Raw genomic sequence first — 26,691 nt, 5'->3', positions numbered from 1 at the left:
TTATTAAAAAATAGGATATGGCTGACATATTATAAAAGCAAAACCTTTCTGTTGCCAGACCATAGAATCCTAAAAAAATTAGGGAAGTGTATCTGTACCTAAGGGAGAACTGATTCATAAGCTGATGTTGCTATTCTGGGGTTAGTGGCCGTATATTCCAGGCATTGCATCGGGGCTTGGGGGACTCCTAACTTTTAGCATCCTCAACACCTTGTTTTTATTATATATGAGAATTTCCCCCCTCCCCAATCAATTAGAACTTGGCAGCAACTTTGAAAGAAACCAACCGGAAGCCGGATTTGATGAATACTTCAGACAGGACCACCTTACACAGAATAAGTTCACTTCTTCCTGACATAGCTTAAGTCACGTATCCAGTAGGAATGTTTAAGGCTCTTTATTATTTACACACATACACTTACATCATGAACATTATGTTTCAGTTCCAGTAAAAAATGATATTAAAAACAGTAGAAAAATATAGTAGATTTAAAGCATTTTCTCCGATTCCCACACTCTTACTGGGAATTTGTGCAATAAGATAATTGAATATCATAAAAACAAAGCATTTTTTTCTCCATCCTCAAAACTCTAGGCCTAAAAATAAATTTAAAACTAATTGTTTCTTTTCTGCCTGCCTCGCCTCAAGGTACTCATTTTTTCCTGACTGACATTATTTCCAGTGTTTCAGAACAATCAAGGTCAGTGATTAGGCCTCAGACAGGGCAAGGGTGCACAGAGAATGCTGAAACACAAAATTCAGAGACAGACAAATCATGTTCCTTGCTCTCATTTCTGTAAGGTCAGGACAATGACCATTTTTTCTGATGGAAAACTGGTAAGGGGTACCGCACCTGAATTATCTTCTTTTTTAAAAAAAGCCATTCATACAATCAGTAATTGCCTTAATGGCACTACATCTGGTTTGACCCTTGATCACTGGGGAGGCAGTGGATTTGGAAGAGCTCAGGAAGAATCTGGCTGCTGGTTCCCAGTGCTAGATATTCTGCAAGCATAGCTATTTTCTGGATGAACATAGTGATAATTGTCCTACTTGGCAGTTCCCTGTTGATATTTTGCCAAATTGTTATGGACTCCAGAGCAGTCTATAGTCACAGCTCAATGAACAGCGTCTACATTTCAGTAGGAAATGCTATAATAGAGTTTCTAATGGTGTTTTGAAAATGCACACATGAAGAGATGATAATAACAATACCCTAGGATTCTAAAAACCTGATTTTCTTTCTTTTCCAGTCAAATTCTGTTTGCTAGTGCCGACACAGCTTACGTTCTAGCATATTCTATTATAATGTTGACAACAGACTTGCACAGTCCCCAGGTATGTGTGTATCTATATAATGATACAGAATGGTTGCAAATGGGCTTCTACGTAACTCAAAACTTCTTTACCAGCTTTTGACTGTTTTGCCATAACAGGTGAAGAATAAGATGACAAAAGAGCAATATATAAAAATGAATCGTGGAATCAATGACAGCAAAGACCTTCCAGAAGAGTATTTATCTACTATCTATGATGAAATAGAAGGGAAGAAAATTGCAATGAAGGACGCGAAAGAATATGCAATCACACCAAAATCTACTAAGCCAAGTATGATGTTTTAACCCTGAACCCTCAATAATCCTAGGCTTTTGGTTTAGTATGTTTTCATTGTTCAACTTGCTAACTTCCTATTGTTGGCGCAGAAGATACTTAGAATAACCAAGGCGGTATGGTGGACAGAGGATATGGCCTAAGGAAGCCTGGTTTCAGATCCTTGCTCTGTCATCACTCAGCTCACTTTGGGCCAGTGTATCTTTTAGCCACAGCTGCCTCAGAAAGTTGTTGTGAGGGTGAAATAGTCTTAACTCATATGCTGCCAGTCTGGGCTTCTTGGAGGAGGAGCTGGTTCCAGATGTTGTGGAAACAAGAGGGAAATAGTCTGTTGCTGGTCTGGCTGACCTTGCATTGGAGCAGGTTCTTTAGACTTTGCAGGCTTCCTTTCCTGCCCCAAATTCCCCTTCAAAAATTTTGGACTACAACTCCCATCATCCCACCATGCCTATTGACCATCCTGACTGGGGCTGGTTGCAGTTGTTGTTCCAAACATCTGGAGGACACCAGGCTTGTTCCAGGCCTATGATTCTGTGTTCGCTGAATGTTCCCCAGCACACCTCTGTTTACCTGGTGGAGTTAGGTGGGAGATTGTTTCAAGCTGACATATAAAGTCCTTTTACTTCATGCTGTCTGTAGAAGATTGAAATGAGATAAACAGCATGCTCCTGTACTTATCTACTCAGTAGTAAGTCCCACTGAGTCCAAGAGGACTTGCTCCCAGGTGCATGTATGTAGGATTGCAGCCTAAAAGTCAAACCACTGCCACAGGAAAGAGAAAGTACAGGAATATAGCTGCTTAAAACAGATGATCTCTTCTTAATGCAAAGCTCAGTTGAGGAGGCTCAGATGAGGGGAATGAGATTCTTGTGGCTGCCTCAGAGGAAAGCTTCACTGGCATGTTAAGCTGCCCACCCTGCTGGGTGAAGTGATTCCTAAGGGCTGGGCTTAAGAAAACTGTAGTCACCGAGTGGTCATTCTTCCCACATCATCATCATCATCATCATCATTTTATTTGTATGCCGCCTTTCCACAGTTAAAACAATGCTCAAGGCGGCTAAAATATGAAAAGATTTACATAGTTACAAACATAGCAAAATAGTCATAAAAATAAATAAAACACATCAAAACTACATAACCAAACTGAACAATTTCCACATAAAAATTAAGATACAAAAAATAACAATAAAGGCAAAAACTCCCAACAAAACTTTCCACAAAATACCCCATCAAGTGTCTCCGTTCCCTTGGGGATGTCTTTTTCTGCACCCCCTCCTCCCATCACGACCCAGATAAAGCAGTAATGGTAGTAACAGTAAAGCATATTACGTATGGCTGGGTCTAAGTGAACATTGGTAACAGTCCTCTGTTACCTCCTTCAAAAAGCTGTACTGGGAGCTGTGGCAGCAGAACAACACTGACAGCAACCGTTGCTCACTCAAACCCTGCAGGATTTCTTCACATTTACCTGAGGGAACAAAGCAATTGTGTCAGTTCTTTTCCCCACTTCTGCAACAGGGTAAAAAAGGTCAAAATGAAGCAGCACCAAAAGCCTTCTTTTCTTGCTACACCTGCTTGGGGCCAGCCAGAGTAACACAACTTGAATAGTGGGTCATTTGCCACTTCTAAAATGGCAGATAAGGTTGAATCAGCACTGGTAAACATCATGACTTCATCAAGGAGTAACAGTATAATTGTTAAAATGTTTAACTGAAACTGAGAGGTTCTGAAGGAATGATACGGTCTGAGTATGAAATGTATGATTTAGATTGGTCTTTTCTGGGAAGTGAAGCAGAAACTTAATGAAAATGAATTTATTATATCCTCGGTATAATAATGAAAATGGATTTATTATATCCTTAGTATTTAATATGGGAAGAAGGATTTGTTTTTTAAAGACTACATACTCTTGATTTGTCTGGAATGTGGCGTAGGTGTGCCAAAAGATACTTAACGCAGCTTTGTGGGGGGTTTGGGTTTTGTTTTTTTTAGATGTAGCCAGTGAGAAGCAGCGAAGGTTGTTGTACAACCTGGAGATGGAGCAAATGGCAAAGACAGCTAAAGCTCTAATGGAGGCAGTGAGCCATGCAAAGGCACCTTTTACTAGTGCAACTCACCTGGATCATGTCAGGCCCATGTTCAAAGTGAGTATGGAACTGAAGTTATGGAGACCAGAAGTCAGACTTCCTAAGCATCCTTCTGTCTTGGGACCATATTTGCACAGCATTCATTTAAGAAACAGCGGGTTTGCGGGGCTGTGCAGTGATAGACTTAACATGTGTGAAATAACAGAGGGGAGAAGGTACAGTCAGAAGATAGTCAAGAATGTCGAAAATATTGTAATGTTCCTGGTCTATGTCACATGATGTACAACAGTTCCTTTTTTACTTGAGTTATGTCTACATTAAATAACTTTCTGGGGCAAAATATAGTTGGGTTAAAAAAGCCAAATTGACTAAAGCCTCCCCCTTCTTCCTCTCCCCATCCGTTTTTTAATAGCTTGTGTGGACTCCATTACTGGCTGCTTATAGCGTGGGTCTTCAGAACTGTGATGACACTGAAGTTGCATCATTATGCTTGGAAGGAATACGCTGTGCCATCCGAATAGCCTGCATTTTTGGCATGCAGGTTGGTATAGAGTAGGCTTGCTGTATGTAGTAAAGGTAAAGGGACCTCTGACCATTGGGTCCAGTCATGGCCGACTCTGGGGTTGCAGTGCTCATCTCGCTTTATTGGCCGAGGGAGCCGGCGTACAGCTTCTGGGTCATGTGGCCAGCATGACTAAGCCGCTTCTGGTGAACCAGAGCAGCGCACAGAAACGCCATTTACCTTCCCACCAGAGTGGTACCTATTTATCTACTTGCACTTTGATGTGCTTTCAAACTGCTAGGTTGGCAGGAGCAGGGACCGAGCAATGGGAGCTCACCCCATCGCGGGGATTTGAACCACCGACCTTCTGATCGGCAAGTCCTAGGCTCTGTGGTTTAACCCACAGCGCCACCCGCGTCCCTGCTGTATGTAGTAGGGGTGTGCAAAAAGAGCTGTATGAATCCTCAACCCAGGAACCAAAGCCTTCTGTCAGATTTGGGGCTTGTTTGAGCCAAAGCAAGATCTCTCCAAAATGCACTGAACTAGAAATCTTCAGGGTGCTTCAGAGATTTTGATGTTTAGAAAACACTGCAGAATATCCACCCTATTCCCTTTTCACCTGCTTTAAAAGATTATTCCATCCACAGAACTCTTTCTTGTCTGGAGCCATATCCAAGTTAGTCACATGCCATCACTGAGTAACATGCCATCTTCACTCCATGTGCTTATTTCCTGAGATACATGTTTTTAGTGGGGGTGAGGAATGCAACATGCCTGTCTTTTACCATGGTTTATTTCTGCTTCTGAATTTTCCTTCTTACATTTTAGCTTGAACGAGATGCTTATGTGCAGGCACTTGCCCGCTTTTCCTTGTTGACTGCCAGCTCCAGCATCACAGAAATGAAGCAGAAAAACATAGATACAATTAAGACCCTCATTACAGTGGCCCACACTGATGGCAACTACCTTGGAAATTCCTGGCATGAGGTAAGAAAGCACGTGCGCCTTTGCTGTGTGCTGTCAATTTTGAAGAAGTGTTGCTGTATCTGACTGATCTGCTGATACAGGTTCTACGTATTCATGCATTTCTGTAGTCTCAGAATTGATGCAGAAAACCTCTCATTGCATTTATATGAGGAACCAATCCCAGTGGGGCTTGCATTTGGCACCAAATTTTAACAGTGCCAAATAAGAGTCCTGCTTGCCAAAGAGCAATTGGAATTGCATTCTGATATTCTAGATGGTTCCTTTGAAGCTGTGTCTTTCTCTGCCGCACACTTGACATAATGTATGACAACATGTATGGGGTGGGCGTGGCTTGGGGAAAACAGTCTCGCTGGGCCTAAGGAGAGCTAGACGTTCTCCACTGCTAAAATACACAAAGCAATTCTGTGAACATGCCCTTCTCATTGCCAAGCCTAGGAAAAGTGAATTTCAAGACAGCATCAACTTTTCTGGGATATGGGGGTTTGAGGTTCCTTGAGATAGGCTTGTCAAAAGAAACCAAACATTTATTTCTCCATAACTGCCTTCCACTTTTCAAAGTGGCTTATCTGTTTCCTTAAAGTGCTAATTGGCTCTGTCTGCTAGACAGAGGACCCACAATGAAGTATCAAATCCTCTCTACCTGCCCAACTATATATTAGGTGGATTGTAATTCCATGGGTTTAATCTACCTGGTCCTGAAATAGCATTGCAAATTTAATCCTGCTGCCCCATGACTTTATTGGGCCAATGTGCCAAGAGCTATATTTTGGGGAAGAAGGGATTGTGGCTTTGGGGAAGAAGGGATTTCCAATTAAAATGATCGGGTAGGAAACTCCTTTGGCTGAGAACCCAAAGAGCTGCAGCCATCCATAGTAGACAGGAATTGGCTTATTGGACAATCTCGCCTGGATTGCATACATATGTCAGAACTGCAGTTTTTGAAGTGGAGCAGTGGAAGTGCATGCACAGCAATTCCTTAGCATTAGAAGTGAATGGGATGTGTCTGACGATGTGGAGTGTGGCATTTGCATTGGAGGTATTTTCTTGGTTCTGCAATCTGTAGTTGCTGACTTCATTACTGAAATGCGCATTTGTTTTCATTAGATCTTGAAATGTATCAGCCAGCTGGAACTAGCACAGCTCATAGGGACTGGGGTTAAAACACGCTACCTGTCTGGATCTGGGCGCGAAAGAGAAGGGAGCCTCAAAGGCTTCACATCTGGAGGAGAAGAGTTCATGGGTCTTGGACTAGGTGAGAAGATTAGCCTTGACTCTGTCTGTTCTCATGCCTAAGGATCCAGGTTAATGAAATAAAGGCATTTGTCATCATAACAAATTACCTGTTTCTTGATTTCAGACTGCTTTAAACTTCAAGACCCCCTGTTTAAAGTAATTAATGACAGTGGCTTATTGAATTGCTGGTTTGGAAATAAGAAACAAAGGTAGATGATTAGTCATATATAGCTCATGCGGGGTGATATATATATTCATGTCATTTTGAGAACAGGAAATAAAGCTTTCCTTAACTATTGTATCACATACAATACAGTATTTTATAAGAGGACCACTTTGGTGGGTGAATTCTCAGACCGCTAGATGCTGTTATTCTTTGAGCCTGTTCCTTTGCTTTTATAGTCTATAATTCAGCTGGTATTGGTAATATATTTCATGTTAGATTTAACAATTATTGTTGGTTTCTTTCTAACTAGGTAACTTCGTTGGCGGAGGTGTTGATAGAAGGCAAATAGCCAGTATTCAGGAATCTGTGGGAGAAACCAGTTCGCAAAGTGTGGTGGTGGCAGTAGACAGGTATTACAGTGACCTTTAAAAAAAAAAAGAAATATTGAAAGGCTTACTATCACTATTATCACAACAGGCTGTGGCACAGGTTTTTAGATAAAACCATAATTTTAACTCAAGCTTATAAAATTAGCAGTTTCCTGGTCTCTGATGCAGAGTAGTTAAAGATATGAAAGAAAGGGATTGAATGGGGATCAGAAGTTGGGACTTGAGAGCAGAGAAATTGCCTTTGCTATTGTTGGATGCTCCTGGCCTGCCCCTCTTAAAAACAGCACGGCACATTTTTCCCTTCCATAATTAGTTTGGAGTTGCATGAAGTGAAGACTTTCCTATTGCAGTTATTGGAATGATTTTTATATACACACATATATACATTTACACATATACATATAGTTTTAAATTCTATCAATGTTTAATTGTTTTTAATTATTGTTTCTTCTATGCTTTTAACAGTTCCTATTTTTTCTGTATGCTGCCTTGAGCCCCATCAGGAAAAACAGTTTCTTCATTCTAGCATCACATAAATTTACGATAATATGTACAGTAATGGGCTTTCCCAAATGTTCTGCATCTTGAAAATTAACTCTATATCTCAATTTATCCCATAGAATATTTACAGGTTCAACCAGACTGGATGGAAATGCAATAGGTATGTATGTTGGGGGGGGGGGGAATACCCTAAGGCAAATAATAATTGCTTTGTACCATTTCAGGCTTATTGACATGTTTGGTCTCAAAATTTTCAGTGGACTTCGTTCGGTGGTTGTGTGCTGTTTCCATGGATGAGTTAGCTTCCCCTCACCATCCACGCATGTTCAGCTTGCAGAAGATTGTTGAGATCTCCTATTACAACATGAACAGAATTAGGCTGCAGTGGTCCAGGATATGGCACGTCATTGGAGATCATTTCAATAAGGTATTTCAGCATTTGAAACCTGTTTCCCTTTCTGGTTCAAACACCAAGGTTAGCATGCACACAACTGCTTCATTTCAAGACCCATCAAATTTACATGGCAATCTCTGATGGCATAAAATGAAATATAGACTTAGATTGAACAAGATGGACTTGGAATCCATTCTGCCCACACTACTAGGTAGAAAAATATTGCTGGCAGGTCCTATATAAAGCTTGACTGGCAAAACTGCAATTCTGCAAAGGCACACCCTTTGTTATTAGGAAGCTCCAAGGGGCCTGGAGGTGACGTGCAGCACTTGGGCAAAACTACAGACCATTTTTAGCATAGACACCAATTTATGTTGGACATGACTTATTTCTTGGCCAGACCTCATGAGTCACACAGCCTTGGAATTTAGATGATCCCAAATATGAAATTGGAACAGTGTTAAGAAAATGTGTTAAGCCTGTAAGAAGAAACAAGAAGTTTAAGAAGTTGAAAGCCCTTTAGGGTGTGGTTGGACTTCCTGTTTTCAAGCATGGACAGTTAGCTTTCTCCCTTACTGCTCCTTGTCAGCGCAAACAGGCTGGGTGCGATACAGAGTCTGCATTTCTTTTTTCCTTCTTTTTAAAATATATAGCCTTTTATATTACCACGTGTCTTTCCTTAATGACTGGCTTGTCATAATTGTGCTCAAAGTTTCTGGATTTATGTCTTGATCATAAACAAAATTACAGGGAAACAAACACTATTCCGATTGATGATATTTACTGCCAAGCTCATTTTGATACTCTGCAAAGATTTGGGACTGATGTATTTTGAGAATACCTTGATCGGGGTGGGAGTGGGGGGCCTGTTTCTGCCCACGGCCAATCTTTAGGGGGCACATGCCAGCTATGGGCAGAGGCAAAAGGGGCTGGGGCAGTGGGCATGAGTTACACCTTTTCGTAGTGGGTTGCATTCCATCCTGGCAAAAGTACTCAAGGAGGGTCTAGAGCAGGGCCACTGAGTAGGGATGGTCTGTGAAGGAGAGGTTGCCTGGGAAGTGTGGCATAGCTTAGGAAGAGTTCCAGTGGCTGAATAGAGAGACCCAGAGGGCCTGAGGTTCCCCAGTCCTGCCCCAGGCTGTTTCTGACTGTCTTGTTAGCGGCATCATGCCAGTCGTTGTTCTATGGACCAATCAGGTTGCAGGGCTGTATTTGTATACAGTGGTACCCCAGGTTACATTCGCTTCAGGTTACATACGTTTCAGGTTACAGACTCCGCTAACCCAGAAATATTACCTCGGGTTAAGAACTTTGCTTCAGGATGAGAACAGAAATCGTGCAGCGGTGGCAGCAAGAGGCTCCATTAGCTAAAGTGGTGCTTAAGGTTAAGAACAGTTTCAGATTAAGAACAGACCTCCAGAATGATTTAAGTACTTAACCTGAGGTACCACTGTAGTCCAATTTTCACTGGATATGCACTTCTTCTGACAGAATGCCCATTTCTCTTTTTAATAGGTTGGTTGCAATCCTAATGAAGACGTGGCCATCTTTGCGGTTGATTCATTGAGACAGCTGTCAATGAAGTTCCTTGAGAAGGGAGAGTTAGCCAACTTTCGATTTCAGAAAGACTTTCTGAGGCCATTTGAGCATATCATGAAGAAAAACAGGTTCGTCCTAATAACTTGAAATGTAAATGTGTTCTTTTATGCCAGTGCAGATTCCTCTGGCCTCATCATACACGATACCACAAATAAGTCAGTAATTATTTTTTTATTCAGGTCTCCTACAATTCGAGATATGGTAATACGCTGCATTGCTCAGATGGTAAATTCTCAAGCTGCTAATATTCGCTCAGGGTGGAAAAATATCTTCGCAGTATTTCATCAAGCGGCTTCTGATCATGATGGGAATATTGTGGAGCTGGCATTCCAGTCAACGGGACATATAGTTAGTAAGTAAATTTCAGCAAGACTAATGTGCCAAATGATGATGGTAGAGACCAACCTCAAAATTTTGAAACAATGACTTGTAGTATTTCTATTTCTCACATGTACTTCAAATAATATTTCTCCCTCTCTTTACCTTCTAGAAAATGCTGGGTGGGGGGTGCTCCTTGATTTTGCTGTTAAGGAAAACACATTTTAAGAAGGGATTGAAAAGCTCTTTATGAGAACAAAGAATCCAGCAGCCCACAACTTTGAAATTTCTGCAGCTGTAGGCTCACTGAAAGCATTGTATGATGTAGTTGTGTCAAACAAGTTCACTTTCAGAAACTGCCCACATTGTGTGACACCAGCTCTGGTACAGCGAGGCTTGCTATAAATCTCCGCTTACCCTTAGGTGAAATCCCTGCCTTGCCCACAGATTTGTATGGGTTCCTGGGCTCTGCTGGATGGCTTTCCTCCCTTTTAAGACTGATTGGATTAGCAGTGGAAGGTTGCTGACAAAAGAAATCCGCTGCAATTGCAATAAATTTCAACACACCTTCTTACCTCACTGGACCACCATAAATAGCTGCTGGACTTTGTGATGGGCTATAACTCATGCAAGTTGTGCAGGCCTGGTGCGATGGGTCACCTCCTAGAATTGCAACCATCTTGCAATCAGCATTTATTATATAGAAGGGCAAATGTTTGTATCGCAATGTAACTCCAAGCCCTGTTGACCTGGTCTGCTTATGTACTTGTATACCAATTGTATTCTAAAGCAGAGCAGAAATACAAAAATAGTGATTTGTTTTTATTTCACATTTCCCTCCACAGCCAATATTTTTCAACAGCATTTTCCTGCAGCAATAGATTCATTCCAGGATGCCGTAAAATGTTTATCAGAGTTTGCCTGTAATGCTGCCTTTCCAGACACCAGTATGGAAGCAATTAGACTTATTCGTTACTGTGCAAAATACGTTTCAGAAAGACCTCAGGTACTTTCCTCCTCTCATTTGTATTTCTGTGCTTTTTCAGAGGCCTAAAAACATTTTCAGTAGGAACTCACTCCCAGGCATGTCTACCTTCCTCATTCCCTAAAGACCATTAGGCAACAAGGCAAGGCGACCCTATTCCAGCAAGCCTTTTGGATATGCTGACTGCTTTTTTATGACCACTGTTTGATTCTTTTTTACCGTTTTGTGCTATTGGATTTTATTGATTTTACAAAGTGTTCCAATTTTGTAGTTGTTTTTTTAAAAACAACTGAAAGACCAATTTGTATCAAATGATTTTATAAATGATTTTAGTAATAACAAACATACCACAGACCTGCTTTAAATTAAGCCTGCACTGGTTATGATTGGGTAGCAGCTTCCTAAATCATACTCAGAATAACATTATGATTGACATCAGCCTATTGATTTTAACAGACCTACTCTGAGAATGATTTTGTTGGATGGCACCCATTATATTCCAGCAACTCTCTCTATCAAATCTTAGTTCCTTCCTCCTCCCACATCTCAAATTAAATATGAATGGGGAATCTACCATTTTTGCCTAGTGGCTTGGGCAGAAAAATGTCCCACTAGGAGGGATATTATTTTTTTTGTGAGGTTACGGAGCGATTTGCTTGTGCGCGAAACATTTTTAAAGTGTGTTTTGTCTTGCTATTTTTCTTTGCATTTCTCTATTCTTTAACAAGACCTGATTGAGTGGCTTAAGTGTTTGTACTGAGCTACCAGCTCTTGTCTATTCACAGGTTTTGAGAGAGTACACAAGTGACGACATGAATGTGGCCCCTGGGGACAGAGTTTGGGTTAGAGGCTGGTTCCCCATTTTATTTGAACTTTCTTGTATCATCAATCGGTGCAAGCTAGATGTGCGGACGAGGTAATGAAACATCTTTTTTTTTGTTTTGTTCTGCCCAGTTATTAATGTTTTTCCCTGTTAACTTGTATTGTCTTATTACTGCTTTCCCTTCCATGTTGTAGAGGCCTAACGGTTATGTTTGAAATCATGAAGAGCTATGGCCATACCTTTGAACAACACTGGTGGCAAGATCTGTTTCGAATTGTGTTTAGGATATTTGATAACATGAAGCTTCCAGAGCAGCAGACAGAGGTACTGGAAGCCATTTTATAGAAGCAAACAATATTAAAAACAGAAATTGAAGTCAAAGTTTGATCTAGTGGGATGTTGTTATTCCTTTTTTGGGGGGGGGGATTGGAATTGTAGAGCCTGAGGCTTTTCTACCTGAGGTAGCATGCTACAAGGGCAAAGGTTTATGTTCCATGTTGTCCTTGTGCCTTGCCCAAGTTGAGCAAGAACATTGGGCCACTCTGTGCTTCAGTAGGCAGTCTAGTTCTTGCTACGTACAGTATATGGTGCTTCTTGGGTTAGCATAAACAAAAAATGGCAAGTTACTATCCTTAGGAGCTTGCAGTCTTACCTTTTTACAATGAGAAAGAGGGAACACATGGAGGCAGCCTTTAAATTTATAAGCTTTATTGTGCTTTTCAATATTCAATCAGAACTTTTCCCAGTTAGCAGTATTTTCCCAAAAAAATACAAGGCCTGCTTTTTCTCTTGACAGAAATCTGAATGGATGACTACTACATGTAATCATGCACTTTATGCAATCTGTGATGTATTCACTCAGTTCTATGAAGCTTTGAATGAGATTCTTCTTGCTGACATATTTGCACAGTTACACTGGTGTGTAAAACAAGGTAGCTTATTTACATACATGTCACTTTATTCTCTGGGTGGATGAATTGGTCACATTCTCTCAATTTCTAATTTTTCAAATCTTCTAAATTCAGTTTGTCCCACTTAAGCATCAGCTTGCAGTTTTTACCTAGTAAAATTCATTTTTGTTTTTTTAAAATAATTTTTATTAATTTTACATATAATCACAATACGTAACATCGTGTCCTCTTATTAAGTCTCTTGGCTCAACCGAGCCTAAACGACTTCCCTCCCTCCCTCCTAATGGTTTACAAAATTAAATTTTACTTTTTTGCATTTCACTTCCTTTCCTATTCTTATTATATCATTACTTAAGATATTAAATTAGTCAACCTGAATAGGTACCATATTTTTCGCTCTATAGGAAGCACTTTTTCCCCTCCAAAAATGAAGGGGAAATGTGTGTGCGTCCTATGGAGCGAATGCAGGCTCCTTGGCTTCAGCGATAGCAACGCAAAGCCTCCGAAGCGCAGAGGGAGAGCTCCCCCCCGCACTCCGGAGGCTTCGCGTTGCTTTCACTGAAGCCGCCTGAAGCCCCCGGGGCGCAGGGAACTCCCGCTGTGCTCCGGGGGCTTCAGGCAGCTATCCGCTGTCCCTGCTCCTGCCAACCTAGCAGTTCGAAAGCATGTCAAAGTGCAAGTAGATAAATAAGTACCGCTCCGGTGGGAAGGTAAACGGTGTTTCCGTGTGCTGCTCTGGTTCGCCAGAAGCGGCTTAGTCATGCTGGCCACATGACTCGGAAGCTGTACGCCGGCTCCCTTGGCCAATAAAACGAGATGAGCGCGGCAACCCCAGAGTCAGCCACGACTGGACCTAATGGTCAGGGGTGCCTTTACCTTTTTACCAGGCGTTAAAACTGTGGTTTAAAATAGCCTTCAAGCTTTGGTTTTTAAGAGTCATGATTAATGTTAACCATGGTTTTACATCACTGCATATAGGAGGGAATCATGGGTGGGGAGGAAATATTCTGGGGAGGGGAAGATAAGAAAAGAATACAATATACGTATAATGTTACATTTGCTCCATCTCATTGTCTCATTTTGCAGTGTTGCCTTGACTTACTACTTCCCAGTAAGAATAAGCGCTAAACGACTGCAAGTCATTCTTGTTAGGTGGTTTATAAATACCATTGATCTCTGACACTGTGTGTCTGTAGTCACTGTGAATGTTCTTTAATTTTGCGTAGATGAGAATTGTTGTTGTTTTTTTAAGCTGGTTCTTCATTTTCTGCAGATAATGAACAGCTGGCTCGATCGGGTACCAACTGCCTAGAAAGCCTGGTAATATTAAATGGGCAGAAATTCAGTCACGAAGTCTGGGACCAAACTTGCAATTGTATGCTAGAGATCTTCAAAACTACAATTCCTCATGTGTGAGTATAATTCTAAATGCAGAATATTTAAAGCGGTTTCAAATTACCGTATTTTTCGCCCTATAGGACGTACTTTTTCCCCTCCAAAAATGAAGGGAAAATGTGTGTGCGTCCTATGGGGCGAATGCAGGCTTTCGCTGAAGCCTGGAAAGCAAGAGGGGTCGGTGCGCACCGACCCCCCTCGCTCTCCAGGCTTCAGGAGAGCCGCAGCGCCAGCCCCACAAGGTCGGGGGACAGCGGGGAGGCGGAACGCCGCCATCCCGCTGTCTCCCGATGTGGTTTGGAGGCTGACGGCGGGGAGACGTGTGCTACTCCCTGCCGCCAGCCCCGCAAGCTCCGGGGACAGCTGGGAGGCGCAGCGCGTCTTCCCGCTGTCCCCGGACCTGGTCTGCAGGCGGGCGGCGGGGAGAAGAGCGCTTCTCCCCGCTGCCTGCCCCGCAAGCTCCGGGGACAGCTGGGAGGCGCAGTGCGTCTTCCCGCTGTCCCCGGACCTGGTCTGCAGGCGGGCGGCGGGGAGAAGAGTGCTTCTCCCCGCTGCCGGCCCCACAAGCACCTGGGGGGGAAATAATTTTTTTTTTCTTTATTTCCCCCCCAAAAAACTTGGTGCGTCCTATGGGCCGGTGCGTCCTATGGGGCGGAAAATATGGTAGGTTACGTTTCTGATCAATTTTTTTTCTTCCTTGAAGCTTGCTGACATGGAGACCAGCAGGAATGGAAGATGATTCATCTGAAAAGCACTTGGTAAGTGCTCTGATTACCCATTCCTTAGCTGAAAAAAATGTGCGCAAAATGATGTATGTGACGGCTTCATGTTTATAGACATTTAATGTGGAAACAGGAGTTTTCTGCAAGAACATTCATTAGACTCAAATTTATTAACAAATAAAAATATTAGTAGCAGCAATGTGTATCTTTGGGTGTGTTTTAAACTATTATTATTATTATTAATATATTATTTATTATTTATTATTGAATTGCTCCTGTTTACTTCTAGGATATGGATCTAGATCGCCAGTCATTAAGCAGCATAGATAAAAATGCTTCAGAAAGGGGGCAGAGCCAGTTTTCAAATCCTACAGATGAAAGCTGGAAAGGTGGCCCTTATTCAAGTAAGTCTGCACTTCAATCTCCTCTTCATCTATCTATCATCTGTCTTTGAAGGCTATCCACTCCTCAGCCAAGTCCCCTTGCAAGCAACACCACCCCATTGTGCTGAAGGGCTGCTGAGATTTTCCTTTCTGCTTTCAGCACCATCTGCATACAGGCATTATTAGTTCTTAGCCTCAACTACAGTGTTGCTGCCAACTTGTGTACAAATTTGTTTCCAGATTTGTAGCATTGTGCAAGAGCCTTGGAAATGGCACCCCACATCCATTGACAGCCTATTGCTGGTTGTTGTTTTTTAAGAGCTTGGGTCGATGGGATTCATAGATTCTTGACATTTTCTTAACAGGATTCATATGCCAAATAATCATCTATAACCTCTGAGAGGTTTACAGTCCCATTTTCCAGGTCAAATTATGCTGGTTGGTTAATCTCAATTTAAGGAGCATTCATGTAGCAGTGACACAAAAGTCTGCTATCTTACTTACACAGGAAAATGTATTCTGTTGTTGATGTTATTTATTGAATTTATATACTGCCCTATACAGTGGTGCCTCGCAAGACGAAATTAATCCATTCCGCGAGTCTCTTCGTCTTGCGGTTTTTTCGTCTTGCGAAGCACGGCTATTAGCGGCTTAGCGGCTATTAACGGCTTAGCGGCTTTAAGAAAAAGGAAACAAACTCGCAAGAACTCGCAAGACGTTTCATCTTGCGAAGCAAGCCCATAGGGAAATTCGTCTTGCGGAACGACTCAAAAAACGGAAAACCCTTTCGTCTAGCGAGTTTTTCGTCTTGCGAGGCATTCGTCTTGCGGGGCACCACTGTACCCGGAAGTCTCAGGGCAGTCCTAAAGTATTATTTTATCAATGGCATGGTGCTAGTCTAGGGATGATAGTAATCTTCACTGGCACCACGGTAGCTCATGAAATCCATGGTTCCCTGTTGCTAGAGAATATTGCACAGAATATTGCTTGGAAAGGAATCTTGTTGGATGATGGGGACCAGGGGAAAATGACATCAGGGTACCTATATTTGGCTACACCAGTTTTTAGTGCATACAGCCAAATTACTTTGAAACTAAGACCTATCATATTGATATTCTCTTAGACCAGAAACTCTTTGCCAGCCTCCTTATTAAGTGTGTTGTGCAGCTCGAATTGATACAGACCATTGATAACATAGTATTTTACCCAGCAACGAGCAAGAAGGAAGATGCTGAGCATATGGCTGCCGCTCAGGTAAGAAACCTCACATCCTTCTCCAGAGTCACATCTTGACTTTCCCATTTGTTTAACATTTATCAGCTAGTATGGAAGACGGGGAGTGAACTGTGCCCTGACAGTCTTTTGCCCTGTATGCGAGGTCCCGCTATAACAGTGCCTTAAATTTAGCTGAAGAGGCTTAGCATTCTCCTCTGTCTGACAAGAGCATGAAGTGAGCAAACAAAGTGTTGCTACTGAACAATTGTAGATAGGTCAAAGTCATCAGTGAAAATGAAGGATACCCCTGAAACTGATACTACCCTGTTTTTCTCCAGAAGACCCGATGTGCCGACTAACTGGGACAAATGTTGCTGTGAACCAGAGAGAAATTTAGATTACATTTCCAGTAACAGAACTACATTTATTTCCTAATTGCATCCAGGAGCAACTGGCACATATTCTACCTGTGCATCTGTGATTTTGTTGGTTTTGCCTCCCACAAACTGGGAGGCATCATCAATTCATGGTGATTCTGCATAGAATAATGACACTTCTTTCACCAATACCAGAAACTGTGGCATGTGCCCTCTGCTGTGGCGGGGGGTGGGGTGGGATAGCAACTGATGCATCCAGGTGCACTGGACTGATACCAAAATTGGTCTATTGCGCTTGGAAATTGTGATATACTCTGATTTAAAAAAAAATTATGATTACACCTATTCCTTCAGTCAATGTTTCTTGTAACTTGATTTTCCATTTTAGAGGGACACACTAGAAACAGACATCCACATTGATACTGAAGACCAAGGAATGTACAAATACATGTCTTCCCAACACCTGTTCAAGTTGCTGGACTGTTTGCAGGAGTCCCATTCATTTTCAAAAGCTTTTAACTCAAATTACGAACAAAGAACTGTCCTGTGGAGAGCAGGTAAACACCAAGTGTGTGGTGCACAAAGGGTTTTTTAAAAAATATACTCAAAGCAGTGTAAGCAAAAAATTGCAGGTCTAGTACATGAATCCAGTTCAGGGAACTGGTGGCTCCCCAGATGTTGCTAGACTTCAACTCCCATCATCCATGCCATTTGGTCATGCTATCTGGAGCTTATGGTAGCTGCAATCCAGCAATATTTAGAGGGCCACAGATTCACCATACCTGATCTAATAACATGGAATTTTATTATTTTGATTTTGAGGTTAAAAGCATAACTTGGAATATTATAATCCAATTAAGAAATCTACCTTGCTAGTGATCTTATATCAAGATGGGGAATCAACAACTTCCATCAGCCCCGAGCAGCATACCAGTGGTAAAGGAGTGATGGAAGTTGTAGCCTAATAACTTCTGGAAGGCAACAGGTTTCCCATCCCTGCCTCGTATGAAGATCACAGTATGCAATAGCTGTTCATATCCGTTCATCATGTAGGAGTTCCATAAATTTGATTCCAGAAGATAGGCTCAGATTCAGTGAAATGAAGCCAAAGCGAATGGCATTTATTTTGTCCTTATGGTACAGAGGGAGCATGTCATATTTTGGGTTGTTGTAAACCTTATACATATAGAAGGGTTAAGTACCCCTTTCCCTTTTCTATTCTAATCACTTACTCCTAAAATTGTATTTTTTCCCCCACTTTTAAAAGTGATTGGGTGGTAACTATGGGCATTTAAGTGTAATGTGGAGTCAGGCTCCAAGTGAGGCATTAAGAAGTCTCAGGGTTTAAGTGATGCTGCACATTTCCTTTCTCCAAATGGCTCTGCCTTCAATAGTGTTTACCTGCATGTGGTTTCAAAGGCATACATGTCTTGCCAAATGTGTGTTTAGGACCTCACAGTTTAGAAAAGTTGTATGTATGCATATCTGTTGGAGTTGGAGCAGACATGCAGATATAGTTATCTAGCTATATCGCTGTCCTTGATTTCTAGGGTTCAAGGGTAAATCCAAGCCTAATCTTTTAAAACAAGAAACCAGCAGTTTGGCTTGCTGTCTGAGAATCCTCTTCCGAATGTACGTTGATGAAAATCGCAGAGACTCCTGGGAAGCTATACAAGAGAGACTCCTGAAGTAAGCATTATTTCTACCCTTTAAAGATGTTACTAGGCTGCCCAGTCAATTGACTGCTTTTGGCTGCAGGATTCCAGTTTCTGTATGGAATGCCTCCCCCTAATCTTCCTATTAATTTCAGTCAAGGTAATAAAAAGTGATGGGTGTTCAAATCTGGGCCTTCCATTAAGACCATCCTGGAATGTGTCTGTGAAAGTAACCTGATACCTGGAGCAGGCCATTCTTCCCTTCCACACCATTTGATAAAAGAGCTTTTGACTCTGGCTTCAGTGTGCTTTTTGCAAAGTGTTGCTTCTAGTTAGTTAGGTGAAATTGTTCAGAGAGTGAAAAGATAATCCTATTCATAAATGACATTGGACAGCCTGTGTGGATACCAGATAAAGAAAATCACCCATCTGTACATTGAACTGCAATACTTCCAAGCCCACTTGCAGCTTCAGCCGGGTGATTTTAAATAGAAAACACAAAGGTCAAATAATGAAATAAAAAGACATTGAGAGGAATTCAGTATAGCACTGTGATAATGGTCCAATTAGTAGAAGCGTTTCTGCTTGCAGATGGAACAATTCCCCATTTCCTCTTCTGCCACTCTGTGATTCTCCAAGTCAGTTTCAAGGGTTAGGTGTATGTGCAGTGGCAGCAGAGGAGGGAAAAGCCCCGTCTTGCGTTAGTTGAATCCTGCCCACTGAATGTTTTGTCACTTTCCTCTTCCCATTTGAAGTGAAACCTATCAAGATTCCACGTTTACTGCTAGGCTTGAGGGTAGACCGCAACACCTGTTGATTCCATTTGCTTACGATTCCTTTTTCTATGTATTGAGTGGGTACATAATCTTTCTCTAGTGTGTGCAGTGAGGCATTGGCCTATTTTATCACCGTGAACTCAGAAAGCCACCGAGAGGCCTGGACCAATCTCCTGTTGTTACTTCTAACAAAAACACTAAAAGTCAGTGATGAAAAGGTAAGAAAAGATTATCACCTTGGTTTCATGCACATTATTTTCACACTTTAACATGAAACTGTATCCCTTTTCTCTCTCACACACACATTGTATGAAAGGGCATCACAATTAAATTGTGGCTTCAGGGATGTGCCTCTGGCCACACACCCCAAGGTCATGTGGTGGTGGTGCTAGCCCTTCTCCAACTCAGGCATGGATATCTGTAAAAGAAGAGGCTGTGTCTGTTTTGGAACTCTGCGATTGGGGTTGCAGAATGCATGGGGCTGGTGGGAGCTGGAATTCAACCACATCAGGTAGGACCACAGGTTAGCCACCCATGGCTTAGATGGACTTTCTCAGTGTTATGTGCTTAGTGCATTGCAGCCTAAAACTTGAAGATTTTTTTAAAATTATTAATATTGCTACATGTTGACATAGAATGAGAAAAGCAGGGTTTCCCAAATTTGGGTCTCCAGCTGCTTTTGGACTACAATTCCCATCATCCCTGACCAATGTTCTTGGTAGGTAGGGATAATGGGAGTTGTAGTCCAAAAACAGTTAGAGACTCAAGTTTAGGAAACACTGCTCACTGGCCACCTCTATAATAAATTGATCCCTGGGGGAATTTCTGGTTGCTGGAGGGCCAGCCTTACCATTAGGCAGAGTGGAGATAGCCACCTCAGGCAGCTGATTTCTAAAGCTATGAAGGGATAGCAGAATAGGTAACTGTTTAATATATACTATTTTAAATCCCAGGGAGCAGGGGAAAGTTGCTTATGGGATAACTTGACTGGCCTTAAGTTAAGACAAACCTTAACTTGAAGGGCAGTGGCATTTTCTGCTTTGACTCAGTCAAGAAAATTGCTTGGACTGGCTGTTCTGGTTAGGTAAGAAACTGGCGGCCTCAAGAGGCATGCAGTTTCCAAACCTAGATGTTGCTTACCCCATAGTCCAGGCATCCCCAAACTTGGCCCTCCAGATGTTTTGGGACTACAACTCCCATCATCCCTAGTTAACAGGAGCAGTGGTCAGGGATGATGGGAATTGTAGTCCCAAAACATCTGGAGGGCTGAGTTTGGGGATGCCTGCCATAGTCTGACTATGAGAACTCGGTTCCTTCTATTATTATTATTATTTGCTTTTTAAAAAAACAATCTTACTCCCCCCCTTTTTTTGTCTTCCAAGTTCAAAGCACATGCTTCAACATATTACCCCTACTTGTGTGAGATAATGCAGTTTGACCTTATCCCAGAGCTCCGAGCGGTACTGCGGAAATTTTTCCTGCGCATAGGTGTAGTATTCAAAATCTGGATTCCTGAAGGACAGTTGCGGACGACGGGGACCCACTCGCTTGCATGGTAGCTCCATCACTGCTCTTTCCCAAAGCTTGAGTTGTGCTAAGTTCAAAGAATGGATGCAGAGAGAGGGAGATTGTACTCAAAGAAGATGAAACAACCACTGGAACAGATCAAAATAATAGCATTTCTAAAGGAAAACTGTCTCCTTTAAAAAAAAAAATCTGGCTTCCCTATAAGAATAGCTGTTGAGCATTTTGCAATTTAATGCAGTAAATGTCAAGTCACTCTTATCACAAAGCTTGTGTCTTCAAATCTGTTGTTTGCAATGGCTCCTTCTTAATGCCTTTCAGCTAATTGCCCATAATCTGTTGGAAATGATGAATGAATGGAAAATGAGATAATACCGAATATATTCATATAGGCCTGTAATGTTAGCAAATGTATTAATAAATATTTAAGAGAGGGCATAAATTCATCCGAAAATCATGCTGGGATATCTGGTCTCCCACGCCCCCATTTGGGTGGATTCAACCTCTGTGTGAATACAGGGTGCTTTTTTGTTTTAATGATTTGGTGCTGTCTATTCTGCAACGTCATAGCAAGATGGCAGTTGGGCGGTAGTATAACCAACAACCTAGCAAGAATCCAAAGAGATATTGATCTTCATCACCCTCCCTGCCAACTTACATGTTGCAGAATGTGTGTGGTAAATCATTCCCAGAACTGCGGCATATCGTGTTGGCCTGGACCTTCATTGTTTTTCATCATAAGTAAATACCCTTGATACTAGATCTGTATCAAGAAAATAATTTGCAGTATACAGTATTGCAAAGGAAATACTACCCCCCGCAGGAGAAATGTAGCAGGAGAAAACCATTACACATGAGCCTCTTAATCCCATTACTAAATCTCTCATGCCTTGAATGCACCACGAAGCTTGATATCTTTGAAAATTCTTCTGATTCTTGACTCGTATGGAGGAAATGGCAAAATGAAACTTTCGAATTAATATTTGAATTGCACATTGAATGAATTAAAATGTATAGCAGTTGGTCAAGCCCTTCCCCTTTTGAATAATATATAGATTAACATTTTGGTAGAAGCAGTCTATCTTTAATGTGCATTAAGATATTTCTATTTTTATTGCAGAATTGTGAGTTGCGGTTGTTTTTAATGGCTTGGTTAGTACTTTATTGTCAATAGTTGTATGAGGGCGAAGAGTCTGGTTCCTATTGGGACCACTTGATTTATTAATATAAGTGCACATGTACTTGTGACGAAATCCTGTTTGTTAGGGGCAATAGGAAGCAAACTTGCAGTTTTATCAGTGCAGTTCTATTGGCTCTACTGACTTTGGGTCGGGGGCGGGGTAGAGTTGTTTTGCTTATTTGTAAGACCATGTCTTAGTATTCTTGGCCTAGTAGAAGAAATAGTTTTGTAAGGTATAGCAGGCTAGAACCTGTTTAGTTGTATTTCAACTCTCTGATATGAGTGTAAGATTTGCATAAGAGGGCAGGAAGGGAATTGTTTCCGTCCAAATGTGTATATATATTAAAAAATGCAAGCGCAAGAGTATTATTAAGCATATTTTGTACTTACCCATATCTGCAAATAAGAATGGTAAAAGTATTAACTTAATTGGGGGTGGGGAAATGGTAGTTGGTTGGCTTCAATCCTAAGCAAGCGTTCCTGAAGTTCCATTGAAAATTATAACGCCCGAGTTGAAATGTGATTGGGGTTCAGTGTGTTTGGAACTTTTTGCTTTGTAAATTGAGTTTGGCTGTTTAGCTCAACCAAAGTTGTTGCGGTTTTTGGAGAACCAGAATTGACGGCTGGATTTGTTTTATTAAATACTGGTGCTCTCTTTCTCTATCTCAAGTTAATTTCGTTTTATATTTGTGTTTGGTCATTAATATAAGTAAGAACAGTTTCTGACGTTTAATTTCTCTACCAAAGAATTTTTTTGCATAAGAGCTGCAGCATTTGTCTCATATGAAGTACGTTGACAGAAATGTGAGTAATTTATTTTAAAAGATTGTGGTGGCATTTTGCCACAGTGAAAAAAACAATAGTCTGACTTTCTTCAAAACTGAAAGAAATTTCAACTTTTAAGTTTGCAGCATAGATATGTATTTCACTGTGTACCAAGTCATTTATTGTTTATATATAAATATATAAATTTACATCCACATATTCTTTAATTGGACATATTCTTTAATTGAGCTGTTTATTTTTTCCACTGCTATGGTTCTGCTATTAATACATTGTATGAATGCAGCTTGGCCTCCACCCCGTTTTGTCAAGTGTTACCTGTTCAAAGTTGTAGCTGTTTGTCTTTTATTAAGAGAGCATGGCAACATTACAGCTGCTTCAGAATCTGAAAGAGAAGTGCAATACCCTTGGGACTGTAATAGTATCTTCCAGAACTTTGCAATGTAAAATAATACGAAGAAGCTTTATATGTGAGATCTTAGCTTATAGATAATATTCTGATCATACAACTTAGAACCTTTTAAAGCCTTAGTGTTAAATGACTTCGTTTCCTTCAGTAAGCTGTTAGCAGTCAACAGTTACATTTTCAAATTGCTGAACTTTAATTTAATGACACTTGGAGGGGCGGAGGCGGGGATCTAGATTACCATATGATCTGTGTGTGTGTGTGTGTGTGTGTGTGTGTGTGTGTGTGTGTAGAGAGAGAGAGAGAGAGACTCCATAATAGCCTTACTCCAGATGTTCCTGAAAGTGTGTGTGTACTAGATCTGTGGAGATTGATATCGTACATGTAATGTCTGGATGTGTTCTTGCAGTGGCTATGGGCTTCAGTGTACCTTTCCATTTTGTCAGCACCAAACTCCACAGACAATCGTAACAGTGATAGGAATTCTCTCTGGCTGCTTTCACAGCAATTCATTTGAGTGCAGGTCATGGAGCAGATTCTGCAGACTAAACACAGTACCTCCTATAGACTTCCTTCGATCCACATGAAATTTGATTCAGCTGGTACAGGTCAGCAGCAGAATTCTGTGTCTTGGATCCAATGTAGGATTAGAGGTTTGTGTAAGGTCCTATGTACATATTTCTGCCCATCTGTTAACCATAACTTAGAGATCAGGAGTGACCCATGGACACATGCAAAACACAGGCCCCTTCCTCCCATTTCTAGTATGAATTCCTACCCTCTGTCCTTATCAGCATTAACCATGGTTTAGCTTTACCACTATACTGTCTGCATTCGTGGTTAACAGTCATCAGGTTTCCTCTTAAACCAGAGGTTGCAGACCTGCTTCTCAAACAGTTTTAAGATGTAAGCTCTGGTTAGCATTAACCCTGGTTATTCCTGATGCAGACACATTGTTAAACTATGAATTGGGAAATGGGGCAGCAGGAATAGGAACTGGAGAAGGGAGATAAGAACACACAAAGCCTGCTCATATTCTTTTTAAACTGTGGCTGTCCAGCATTGTATCTACAGTAGCCCACAGAGCACTCTTACAATTGGAGACATTTAAACTGATGAAAGTAAGTTATGCCACAGTAAAATGTGTAGAATACAGTCTGACAAGATGTACAAATCTACATGTAGTCAATATTTGGAAGACGCACTCTACAGTAAACAGGTGAGGAAAAACGGTTAACATAGACAGATGTCCTGAAGGGTTCGAGGGTTGTCTTATGGAGCTTTATTATTATTATTTTTGCACCCATTTCTGAAAGTTAAGTTTATTTATTTAAATTCTAAACCAGAGATAGAACAAAAGTCCAGTACAGCTCCTGTATGTTAAAGGTCTGTAGTATAAATTCAAACTGAGGCTCAAATGTCTTAAGCCTGCATATTTGCACACAAGCTGGTTTATTTTTTGAGCAAAATTGATGGAATAAAGTTTGCTTAAATCTTTGTGTGTTGCATTTTATAAGGATAGTTTGCTTACCACTAGCACAATCGTGTTTGAAGATAACGTAAGCCAGTGTAAAATGGCCAGTGAAATTTGCCCCCAAATTTTATTTTAACATTTAATCAGATGATATGATCTTTGGCTTGAAACAATTTGTGAGAGGTGCAGTTCCTAAATGTCTTGACATTTTGTCCAGAATATCTCTTTGCAACTTTAAATAAAATATACTTTGTGCAAAATGTTTTACCTATATAAATGCCTAAAATTAGTTACAAGCTACTTTTTTTCTTAAGAGATCTTCTATTATGAAGTGCATTTAATATCATTAAGTTAATGAAAAGCATTCCTTGCCCGATGGATGTATACATTTTTGAGAGAATAGCAGAATAATTATATAATTATGAAAAGCTATGTAAAGTTTTTTACATAAAAATATTATGTATAATACTGTTGTATTCCATGCTTTAATCAGGTGGTAAATAAAAGTTTAAAAATGAACTTTCTTTTTCAAATGTAATGATTTCAAGCTTACATCAACTATTTGTATCCAGTCGGATGGGGTGATACCATAGAGGAAAACAGAGGTATAACATGCCTGATACCGTCTGGTCCACTTCCCCTTGTAAAATTTTGAGTGAATGAGACCCACTCATTCCACAATAAACACCTTGTCTGGAACCAGCCAAAGTGTGTATCAATACCGTCAGATCGATGGAACAACTTGCTATGCGTCACCCAATCCAGTCAAGAATGATACGTTCATAGCAATGATTTCTATTCAAGGATCTTCCCTATGTGTGGTGTCAGTAGTTGCAACACAAGGATCTACTTATCCAGCACCTTGCAGTGTGTCAGACTCCCCTAATGTCCCCAGTGGTGGCTGGGGCTGGTGGGAGTTGGAGTTCAACAACATCTGGAAGACCCCACATTGGTTACACCTGCTGTAAAGGGATACCCCTGGTATAAACATGTACAATTACGTTTACATAATTTTATTGTAAACTGTTTTGCCCATGGACAAAAGTGCACCAGTTCTACCATCTTTTTCCTTTTCAAGAGAAAAAGTAGTTGTGATTTTCAGAACCATTCAGTCCCCTGCTGCTGCTCTTCCAAGGAAGATTGCAACCTCTGCTGCTGTAGTTTTTAAATATATATATATATATATATCAAATGAATGAATGAATAAATAAATATAAACCAGGGCCAATAGTTGCATGCAACTACATGTCATGTTCATGTGCCCTTTTTGTATGTATAAAATTTGGAGCAACGTGCAGCAGGTAGCCGGAAGTTAAATATTTCAGTCCTGTTTTCAAAGTGTCTGCTGACTACAGCACTGCAAAGTGACCATGTGACGCCTGCAGCATTGTTGAAGTTAAGCTGCTGTTTGTGCACATGAGCAGTATCTGGTCAGAACCCTGGTTGCCCCATCCATATAAAGCACTCAGAGCTTTCCAAGAGAATGGAATATAAGCATAGTGAATATTTTGCTTTGCTAGTACCCAGTAGCCACCCAGGGCCAGCAATTGGTGTACAATTGTCCTATTTCTGAAAGCTTTATTGCAGCTTTCTGAAAGCTTCATTGTAAAGAAAAGCCCATCCTGGTCTGGTGTTTTCCTGCAGGTGTATACTGCTAATAATGATAATAATGCCTTAGTGGTGGATTTATTCTGCTTTATTAGTTACTCTGTGATGCTTCCCCAATACTACCACATTACTGCTGTCCAGAGGGGCTCCAGGGCAACTAACGTGGGACCAAAAAAATAAAATAAAAAACGCAACACATTTACAGTATGAAGTTACATTATTTCAGCAGGATATGCAGGGACTAGAAACGAAGCAGTATGACTACCCCAAAACTTCTGCTGGCACAAGAAGTATTGAAAGTGGGATTGCATATAACTGCCGCAATAGCATCATGAGCAGAAATCATGTGCATTGAATGGATTGAATGGAGGGGTCCCTATGGAAAGGGTGGAAGGTGCTATACCAGTTACGCTCAGCAGCTGGCAGCAGTGATACACAGACACCAAAGCTTTTCTAGCACAGATGGAAACACGAGCTAGATGTCATGGTCAATCGTGTGCGCTCCCACGACAGCCTCCCACTTATCTCCTTTCCTCATCCACGTTCAAAAGCTCCTATTATGTGTGTGTCTGAAGCAGAGTTGCCAACTTTATTCTGGCAACGTACAGGGAGGGCGGTTGAGGGCATTTTTTTTTTAAAAAAAAAGATCTGGTACTGAAGTGACTTCAAAGCAATCCATTACCATC

The 26,691-nt window shown here is 41.1% G+C and overlaps 1 protein-coding gene across 4 annotated transcripts in view; it reads left to right on the top strand.

Annotated features, from left to right (window-relative positions):
- ARFGEF2 (ARF guanine nucleotide exchange factor 2) overlaps positions 1-24,916 on the top strand; it is a 50,745-nt gene extending 25,829 nt beyond the window's left edge. For 2 of the 4 annotated variants that reach the window (XM_081010982.1, XM_081010981.1), the window contains 23 exons: positions 1,255-1,339; positions 1,438-1,609; positions 3,605-3,756; positions 4,112-4,240; positions 5,030-5,188; positions 6,293-6,440; positions 6,898-6,997; positions 7,597-7,637; positions 7,735-7,904; positions 9,387-9,538; positions 9,650-9,822; positions 10,634-10,794; positions 11,559-11,689; positions 11,791-11,920; positions 12,393-12,528; positions 13,781-13,919; positions 14,606-14,660; positions 14,914-15,028; positions 16,131-16,261; positions 16,988-17,156; positions 18,150-18,288; positions 19,131-19,248; positions 20,413-24,916. In XM_081010982.1, coding sequence (XP_080867108.1) covers positions 1,255-1,339; positions 1,438-1,609; positions 3,605-3,756; positions 4,112-4,240; positions 5,030-5,188; positions 6,293-6,440; positions 6,898-6,997; positions 7,597-7,637; positions 7,735-7,904; positions 9,387-9,538; positions 9,650-9,822; positions 10,634-10,794; positions 11,559-11,689; positions 11,791-11,920; positions 12,393-12,528; positions 13,781-13,919; positions 14,606-14,660; positions 14,914-15,028; positions 16,131-16,261; positions 16,988-17,156; positions 18,150-18,288; positions 19,131-19,248; positions 20,413-20,589 — 3,082 coding nt within the window. In that variant the 3' untranslated portion in view covers positions 20,590-24,916. Of the gene's footprint in view, positions 1-1,254; positions 1,340-1,437; positions 1,610-3,604; positions 3,757-4,111; positions 4,241-5,029; positions 5,189-6,292; positions 6,441-6,897; positions 6,998-7,596; positions 7,638-7,734; positions 7,905-9,386; positions 9,539-9,649; positions 9,823-10,633; positions 10,795-11,558; positions 11,690-11,790; positions 11,921-12,392; positions 12,529-13,780; positions 13,920-14,605; positions 14,661-14,913; positions 15,029-16,130; positions 16,262-16,987; positions 17,157-18,149; positions 18,289-19,130; positions 19,249-20,412 lie in introns of those variants that run through there. The other 2 variants (XR_013987909.1, XM_081010983.1) reach the window with 2 other exon arrangements.
- The last annotated feature ends 1,775 nt before the right edge of the window (positions 24,917-26,691 follow it).

The sequence above is a fragment of the Podarcis pityusensis genome, assembly GCF_964106645.2.
Source record: "Podarcis pityusensis genome assembly, chromosome: 6".
Taxonomy (NCBI): Eukaryota; Metazoa; Chordata; class Lepidosauria; order Squamata; family Lacertidae; genus Podarcis; species Podarcis pityusensis.
Note: the sequence above shows the minus strand (reverse complement) of the source record. Positions and strands in the feature narration are given on the sequence as shown.